Source organism: Drosophila innubila, assembly GCF_004354385.1.
Source record: "Drosophila innubila isolate TH190305 chromosome 2L unlocalized genomic scaffold, UK_Dinn_1.0 4_B_2L, whole genome shotgun sequence".
NCBI classification, from domain to species: Eukaryota; Metazoa; Arthropoda; class Insecta; order Diptera; family Drosophilidae; genus Drosophila; species Drosophila innubila.
The window spans coordinates 16974495-16984007 of record NW_022995372.1 but is presented as its reverse complement, the minus strand read 5'-3'; the positions used below and the strand labels follow the sequence as shown (position 1 = coordinate 16984007).

The window sequence follows — 9513 nt, the reverse complement described above, 5'->3', positions numbered from 1 at the left end:
CTGACAACGTGATAATGTTGGTGTCTGGCTAAATAAATCATATACATATCAATTTAAGCCAAAAAAAAAAAAATATAACAAAAGGCAGAAATAATCATACTTCGGGTTAATTCGCTCATTCATCATTCGGCGGAAGTCAGTCTGTCTGGTCACACTGATTGTAATAATAACGGTTGCTTACAGTGATTGACAATTTCAATCTGTTGAAGCACAATAGATTTAAAACTTATACTTTATTTTTATCTTGGTCTGATTGGGTTTTTTGGGTTTTCCCCAATCCTCGCAACAAATGCATATTTATATTTATATTTACATTTACATTACACAGTAATATTTTAATTTATTTGTTTATTTAAATGTATAGCTAAGTGTCGGCTGTTTATAGCTTGACAATAAATAAATAAATCCATACTCTTCTGAAAGGAACATTCAAATAAAAAATAAAAGGAAAAAAGATATCAACGACTCAAGAAGAGGAGCTATTAGAGATTCGTGTGACCAACTTTACTTTTTGGTCGCTTTATTCGAAATTTGAAAACTAAAATCCTAATTTGACCTAGAGAATTGAAACAGAAGTTTTGAGAGTGTACTCGTACAATCAAGGGAAGAAGAAACGCTATTTTCTTTTAATCAATTTAATTTACTTTCTTTCAGAACATTAAAGGAAAACAGAAGAGCAGCAGGAAGCATTCAAAATGCGTAGAAGATCTACGCTGGTTAGGCTGCTGGTGAGTCATACCTTGTACATAATACATAGTCCAATTTACTTAAGATAATATCCTGTTTAGTTGCTTTGCCTGTGGGCAACTGCGGCGACGGGGCACATTCGAATCGAGGCGCCCGAGGTGCATGTGGCGCCCAACTACAAGCCGGCATTTGTGCGTGCGGCAGTGGAGAGCATGCCGCTGGAGGATGAGCCGGGTGCACTGAGTCGGTTCAGCATACGACCCACATTTGGTGACACATTTCTTCCGCTGCGCAGCGCCGTGGAGAGTGTGCCCAGCATCAATGAGAGGAGTGCGGCGATGTTAAGGGAATCCTCTCCTTTGCGTTCCTTTGTCAGGGATTCCGTTGAGGCACAGCCCAGCGATGATGATGATGAAAATGAGTCAGAGTTAGAAGGCTTGCCAATTAACTATGTACGCGATGTTTCCGAGGAAAAGCAGGAGAAGCTCAGCCTACTGGTGGAACCAGATCCTTGGTCAGTGTCCGATAAATACGCAGCCTTTATTGCACCCAGCTCCAATGATAACTATCAACCGCAACCTTATCGGTCGGGATCTCCACACCAGGAACTCCTCAAGGCAGTGGACATTGATCAATTGGAGCATATTGATGAATTGGATGGCTACACGGAACAACAGTTCTATGGTGCTCTGGCACATGCTGATCTCTCCCAGACTGGAGCTGCCTATGGTGCTCTCTCCCAGGTGAAGGCAACCACGCAAAAGAAAAACTACAACATGGAACCCAAGGTGCTGTGCTACATGTCCAACTGGGCATTCTATCGCAAGGCGGATGGTCACTTTGTCCCCGAACAACTCGATCCCAAGCTCTGCTCTGCCATTGTCTACTCTTTTGCCTCCCTCGATCCCGATCATCTGACCATACGCGAGTTCGATCCCTGGGTGGACATTGAGAATCAATACTACAAGCGCGTGATCTCTCTCGGCGTTCCCGTGCTCATTGCCATGGGTGGCTGGACGGATTCGAGTGGAGACAAGTATTCCCGCCTGGCCGGCGATGAGATCAAGAGAAAGGTGTTTGCTTCCAGTGCGGCGGGATTCCTGAAACGTTATGGCTTCAGTGGTCTCCATTTGGACTGGAACTACCCCAAGTGCTGGCAAAGTGATTGCTCGAAGGGTCCAGCCAGCGATAAACCCAATCTGACCAAGCTGTTGCGAGAGATTCGCTCGGAAATGCAACGTGTCAATCCCAAAATGCAATTGGGTGTTGCCATATCCGGCTACAAGGAGATCATCAGCGAGGCTTATGAGCTGGCCGCCCTCTCAGAGATTGTAGACTACATGACCGTGATGAGCTACGATTACCACGGCGCCTGGGAGGGACAAACTGGCCATGTGAGTCCTCTGTACGGTCGCCCACAGGACAAGTATCCGCAGTACAACACGGACTATACCATGCAACTCCTGGTGAAGATGGGCGCACGTCGCGAGAAGCTCATCATGAGCATTCCCTTCTACGGACAGAGCTTCACCCTGGCGCAGAGCAGTCAGCGACTACAGGGTGAGGGCGTGGCATCCACCGGACCTGGCGATGCTGGAGATCTAACAAAGCAACCCGGCATGCTGGCCTACTATGAGATCTGTCAACGCATTCGCAAGCAGAAGTGGCAAACTGGAAGGGATGCGGACCGGAAGAGTGGACCCTATGCCATGTCCAGAGATCAGTGGGTGGGCTACGAAGATGCGGCCAGTGTGGAGGCCAAGGCACGCTATGCAGCTAACAATGATTTCGGTGGCGTTGCCGCTTGGACCATTGATCTGGATGACTTCCAGAATCGTTGCTGCAGTGAATCCTTTCCATTGCTAAAGGCCATCAATCGTGCCTTAGGACGCCTCAGCTCGGAACCTCCAATGAAGAGCAACTGCGAGCGTCCAGCTCAACCTGTTACTCCCTTGCCGCCACAGATGACCACGATAAGCAGCGATGGCTCAGCGGGATCGGGTCAGCATGATCACTCCACCACATCTTGGCCCAGCTGGGAGGTTAGCAGCAGCACCACAACGGGAAGACCTTCTACAAGCAGCACCACAAAGCGCCCTAAGAGCACCACCACAACGCCAGCTTGGTGGACTTCCACAACATCAATTCCGACCCCAACGACCACGACGACAACAAAACGTCCAACTAAACCGAAGCCCAAACCCACCAAGACCACAGCACGACCGGCACACACGACCATACCCGTACCAGCTCTGGTCTATCCAGTTGTCCAGGCCTCCAGCTGTGAGCCTGGAGAGTTCTATCCGGATACAAAGAACTGTAATGCCTACTACCACTGCATCATTGCGGGTGAGATGCGGCAACAGTTCTGTCCAGGCGGCTTGCACTGGAACAACGAGGTCAAAGGTTGCGACTGGCCCGCCTCCGCCCAGTGTTCGGTAAAGAAGCAGCAAACCACTAGTCTGCCAAGCACTAGCACTAGAACCACCACCACCACCACCAGTCGACCAAGTACCGCCATCAGCTCCACCAAGAAGCCAAGAAAGACCACGACCTCCGTCAAGCCGAGTCGCAAACCGACGAAACCCACCCAAAAACCGACGGTTGTCAGCACTACAAAGAAACCACATCGCACCACACGACGTCCACGTCCACCCACCTCAGCACGGTGCAACGAGGGAGAGTACTACACCCATAGGAATTGCGGCAGGTACTACATCTGTGTGAATGGAGCCCTAATTCCGAGTGAATGCGGGGGCGAGTTGCATTGGGATGCGATCAGGAAGATCTGCGATTGGCCACAGAATGTCCAGTGTTTGACCAGCAAGAAGTATCTGCGAATTGTGCAGTCTAAGGCCAGCGAGGAGGATCCCTGCAATGGGGAGGAGCGTGTACCTTATCCGGGAGATTGCACCAAGTATTTGTTCTGCCTTTGGAATCGCTTGCAGGCAGCGGATTGTGCTCCGGGATTGCACTACAACGAGGCGCTGGGTAACTGTGATTGGCCAGCGGCAGCTCAGTGCAAGGAGGATGAAGTGGCATCCACCGGAGGATCCTCATCTAGCGGTACGGCCAACAAACCCAAGCCACCAGCTGCTGCCAAACCCGTACCGACAACACAGCGGCCTAGTACTACACCCAGACCGACTTATCCGACGGATAAGCCACAATTACAACCACTCGATGGCTACTACAAGGTGGTCTGTTACTTTACCAATTGGGCCTGGTATCGCAAGGGATTGGGACGCTACACACCCGACGATATCAATACGGATCTCTGCACCCATGTGATCTACGGCTTTGCTGTGTTGGATTACTCCGAGCTGACGCTACGCACCCACGATTCCTGGGCGGATATCGACAACAATTTCTATACGAGAGTCAGTGGACTAAAGAGCAAGGGCATCAAGGTGAGTCTGGCTCTAGGCGGTTGGAATGATTCCCAGGGAGACAAGTACAGTCGATTGGTACGGAGTGCTGCAGCTCGTGCCAAATTCATTCGTCATGCTTTGGACTTTATTGAGAAGTATGGATTCGAAGGACTCGATCTGGACTGGGAGTATCCGGTGTGCTGGCAAACCGAATGTAACAAGGGATTCGAGGATGAAAAGGAAGGTTTCACCGCCTGGGTTAGGGAGCTATCGGAGGCATTTAAGCCACGTGGTCTGCTGCTCTCCACAGCTGTTTCTCCCAGCAAGAAGATCATTGATGCTGGCTACAATGTGCCAGAATTATCACGTTACTTTGACTGGATTGCTGTGATGACCTACGACTTCCATGGACAGTGGGACAAGAAGACCGGACATGTGGCTCCTCTGTATCATCATCCCGATGACGACTACGATTATTTCAATGCGGTGCGTATATTTAATCCTTTAGCTTTTCCTTCTTAATTGAATCTTTATTTTGTAGAACTTCTCGCTCAACTATTGGATAGAGAAGGGAGCCCCATCCCGTAAGATTGTCATGGGCATGCCACTATATGGACAGTCATTCACCCTGGAGAATGCCAACAACAATGGACTGAATGCCAAGGCACCAGGTCCTGGTCAAGCTGGTGAATTCACCAAAGCAGCCGGATTTTTAGCATACTATGAGGTAGGCATCACCTTCTGATGACGCTATAATAGGTTTGTGTTGCAGGAGTGACTAACCCTTTGAAGAATATATATTCTTGATCACCATCAACAGTCCAGGAATATCTAAGGCCCTAAGAACAGGGAATTCCTTATTGGGACACTCTCAACTAAATCGTTCATTTCTTTTCCTTGCAGATCTGCGAGCGTGTGAAGCATCAGGGTTGGGAGGTGGTGCAGGATGAACGAGGACGCATGGGACCATTTGCACGTAAGGGCACCCAATGGGTTTCCTACGATGATCCGGAAATGATTCGCAAGAAATCCCAATTGGTGCGTGCATTGGATTTGGGCGGTGGCATGGTATGGGCTTTGGATCTGGATGATTTCCGTAATCGTTGTGGAGACGGTGTGCATCCATTGCTGCGGGAAATCCATGCTGTTCTAAAGGATCCACCAAAGGGTTACGAACCGACTCGTAAGTCTCTAAGCACAATTTGTAACACCTAATCCAATTTTGGATTTATTTCAGCTGGTTTGATTCCGGCAGAAGCGGAATCTGTGGAGGAGCAGCCCATTTCAGGAGAGGTGGGCACAGCTTCCGTTGAAAACGAAGGTGCTCAACCCTCGCAGGAAACGCCAGCGGAAGAGAGCAGCGAAGCCGAAGAAGTCGAAAGCGAAGCTGGCGAGGAACAGGAGGAAGAGGTGGCAATAATGGCCCAGCCGGCTCAACCAGAATATTCAACACCCGAAGAGGCCAGCAATGAGGAGGAATCCTCACAAGAAAACGAAGTGGATCCCAATGAGGACATCGAAGAGGCTGATTTTGAAATGGAAGCGGGCTACCCCGTAATTGGCTCTGGCACCGGAGAGTCTAATGACTACAAGGTCGTCTGTTACTTCACAAACTGGGCGTGGTATCGTCAGGGAGGTGGCAAATTCGTGCCCGAAAACATTGATGCCGAACTCTGTACACACATTGTCTACGGCTTTGCGGTGTTGAATCGCGAGAAGTTGACGATTCAACCGCATGATTCTTGGGCGGATTTGGACAACAAGTTCTATGAGCGCGTTGTGGGCTACAGGAAGAAGGGCGTCAAGGTGACAGTTGCCATTGGCGGCTGGAACGACTCCGCGGGTGATAAGTATGCCCGATTGGTCAGAAGTGCCGCAGCTCGTGCGAGATTCATACGTCATGTGATGGATTTCATTGAACAGTACGGATTTGATGGCCTCGACTTGGACTGGGAGTATCCAGTGTGCTGGCAAGTGGATTGCAAGAAGGGCACAGCCGATGAGAAGCAAGGATTCACAGATTTAGTGCGGGAATTATCGCAGGAATTCAAGCCAAAGGGTCTCCTCCTTTCCGCCGCCGTGTCACCCAACAAGAAGGTCATCGATGCGGGTTACAATGTGCCGGAACTGTCGCGCTACTTCGATTGGATTGCCGTGATGGCCTACGATTATCATGGACAGTGGGACAAGCATACGGGCCATGTGGCGCCCATGTACGATCATCCAGAGGGCACCACCACCTTCAATGCCAACTTCTCCATCAACTATTGGCTGGAAAGTGGCGCCGATCGGAAGAAACTGGTCATGGGCATGCCCATGTATGGACAATCCTTCTCCCTGGCCCAATCCAGTGATCACCAGCTGAATGCGCCCACCTATGGCGGCGGAGAGGCTGGAGAGGCAACTCGTGCTCGTGGTTTCCTCGCATACTACGAGATTTGCTCGTACATCCAACAACGCGGCTGGAATGTGGTGCGGGATGCACGTGGTCGCATGGGTCCCTATGCCTACTCACGGGATCAGTGGGTCTCCTTCGACGATGCACCCATGATACGACACAAGAGCGAATATGTGCGAGCTATGGGCTTGGGCGGTGCCATGATATGGGCCCTCGACTTGGATGACTTCAAGAATGATTGCGGCTGCGAATCCTATCCATTGCTCAAGACCATTAACCGCGTGCTCCGAGGCTATGCCGGACCACATCCCAAGTGTCTGCTGGAAAAGAGCGAAAAGACAATGGGTAAGATAAGGGAATTAAATCTTTAGCAGATATACAGTGGTCGGCATATTTATTTTGACAAAATGTAAAGCTAAATATACTCATAATTTGAGCTAACTTTATAAAGATTTTAACAGCAATGAAAAGGTCATTTAAATCCTTTTAAATGATACAAAATTTTCCTTAACCCATTATGTTGACGTAGAATTGAGTCAAATTTTAAAACTTTTTTCTCGAGCTTAAACAAAAAACTTTTCAATGCAAAAAGTTACTTCAAACAATTCTTATGAGGACTGCAAAAAGAAATTTTCCAAAATCTCTTTGCTTATATTTTTTTTATGATTTTTTGAAAATTGCTAAAAATTACTATTTTACCCACTTTTTCCTCCTTTTCATACAAAATTTTTCTGAGATCATCCCATTCAAAAAATCATAAAAAATATAAGCAAAGAGAATTTTAAAAAATTCTTTTTGCAGTCACTATTAGAATTGTTTGAAGAAACTTTTTGCATCAAAACATTTTGTGTTTAAGCCATAGGAAAAAAGTCAAAAAGTAGATTTTTTCATAAATTCAAAATTTTCAATGGGTACCTAAAGGGTTAAGAAAAATTTTGTATTTTAATGACCTTTTCATTGATACTAAAATCTTCATAAAGTTAGTTTAAATTATGAGTAGATTTTACTTTACGTAAAGCAATTCGATATAAACCAAAAATAATTACCATTTAAATATTTTTTAATTTTTTAACGTTTTTCTGCCTTTTTAAACATCTTTATCAATATGAATGAAAGAACAAATGCATTAAAAGATAACTATAAATTCCAGTCGCTGGCGACAAAGGTTCCATTGTGTCGGCCAAACCCACCGTGAATACTGTGACACCAACAAGCGTAAGTACGACCTCAGCGAAACCTGATCCTGGCCAGCCTCTGGATTGCAATGGACGCAATTATGCATCCCATGAGAGGGACTGCAACAAATACTACATCTGTCAATACGGCGAGCTCATCGAACAGCGGTAAGTCAATAATCCCGCAAAGAACAGAGTACAGGGTATCTTACGAAATTGTTTTCCTGTTTATTTTTGGATTACAGCTGTCCCGCTGGTCTCCATTGGAATGAGAACTACTGCGACTGGCCAAATAATGCGCATTGTGCCGTTCGTGCGGATCAGACGACGCAACCGCCGCTGGTGCATCGACCCAAGCCAACGAGCACCACGGAGAGCAGTCGCCCGGCAACGAAGCCCACAAAGAAACCCTTCACTCCGCCCAATAAGAAGCCCATTGCACGTCCAAAACCAACACCAGTTCCTCCGCTGGGCAGCAGTGAGGATTACAAGGTCGTCTGCTACTTTACCAACTGGGCGTGGTATCGTCCTGGCCAGGGCAAGTATGTGCCGGAGGATATCGATGCCAATCTCTGCACACACATCGTCTATGGCTTTGCCGTGCTCAACAGCAACTCGTTGACCATCAAGACTCATGATTCCTGGGCAGATATTGATAATCGGTTCTATGAGCGTGTGGTGGAGTACAAGCAGAAGGGTCTACGCGTCACCGTCGCCATTGGCGGTTGGAACGATTCCCTGGGCAGCAAATATGCACGTCTGGTGCTCGATCCTCAGGCGCGTGCTCGCTTCATCGAGAGCGTGCTCAACTTTATCGAGAAGTATGGCTTCGAGGGCTTGGATCTGGACTGGGAGTATCCGGTGTGCTGGCAGGTGGACTGTGCCAAGGGTGCACCCGCGGAGAAGCAAGGATTCGCAGCATTGGTTCGTGAACTATCGGATGCATTCCGGCCACGTGGATTACTGCTGTCCGCCGCCGTCTCGCCGAGCAAGGCAGTCATAGATGCGGGCTATGATGTTCCACAGCTGGCACGCTACTTTGACTGGATTGCCGTGATGACATACGATTTCCATGGGCACTGGGACAAGCAGACAGGTCATGTGGCGCCACTGTATTACGTTGAGGGCGATAGCAATCCCTACTTTAATGGCAACTACAGCATCCACTACTGGTTGGACAAGGGCACGCCGCCCAGCAAGCTGGTCATGGGCATGCCTCTATACGGTCAATCCTTCTCGCTGGCCGACCAGAATGCACGCTCCCTCAACGACAAGTCCATTGGACCTGGTCAAGCGGGCACCTACACACGAGCTGGCGGCTTCTTGGCCTACTATGAGATATGCGAGAAGATCAGCAACGGCGGCTGGACGGTGGTGCGTGACGACGAGGGTCGCATTGGACCCTACGCCTACAGCGGCAATCAATGGGTATCCTACGACGATGTGGCCGACATTCGCCGCAAGTCACAGTTTGTGCGCAGTCTGCGTCTGGGCGGTGGCATGGTCTGGGCCTTGGATCTGGATGATTTCCGTGGTCGATGCGGTTGTGGCAAGCATCCATTGCTGCGCACTCTCAACCAAGAACTGCGCGGCATTCCCGGACAGCGTGCCAACGATTGCACCTAATAATCTACAGGTGGTCAAGTAATTGTTGTGACAAATTACTTGATTTGCTGTTAGTTAATTATTAAGTGACTATGCGTTAATTAATGCCTATTTCTTTGCTGCTGACTGGGCTCGCAATCTGTTTTCAAGATTTTTGCCAATTAGTTGTAAGCACACACACACCTACAAAACTAATAAATAACTAATAATTTAATTATCCCAAAATGTGTTTGAATTTTACTTAAAAAGCGCGAGTCCGCAAAAACAAAACAAGCAA

At 48.3% G+C, this 9513-nt stretch overlaps 1 protein-coding gene across 1 annotated transcript; it reads left to right on the top strand.

Annotated features, from left to right (window-relative positions):
• The first annotated feature begins 695 nt into the window (after nt 1-695).
• On the top strand, nt 696-9455 carry LOC117779901 (probable chitinase 10). Its single transcript, XM_034616245.1, has 7 exons — nt 696-728; nt 789-4544; nt 4600-4785; nt 4962-5241; nt 5296-6801; nt 7607-7799; nt 7877-9455. Exons 1-7 carry the CDS (start codon nt 696-698, stop codon nt 9255-9257), a joined length of 7335 nt encoding a protein of 2444 aa, XP_034472136.1. The 3' UTR covers nt 9258-9455.
• The last annotated feature ends 58 nt before the right edge of the window (nt 9456-9513 follow it).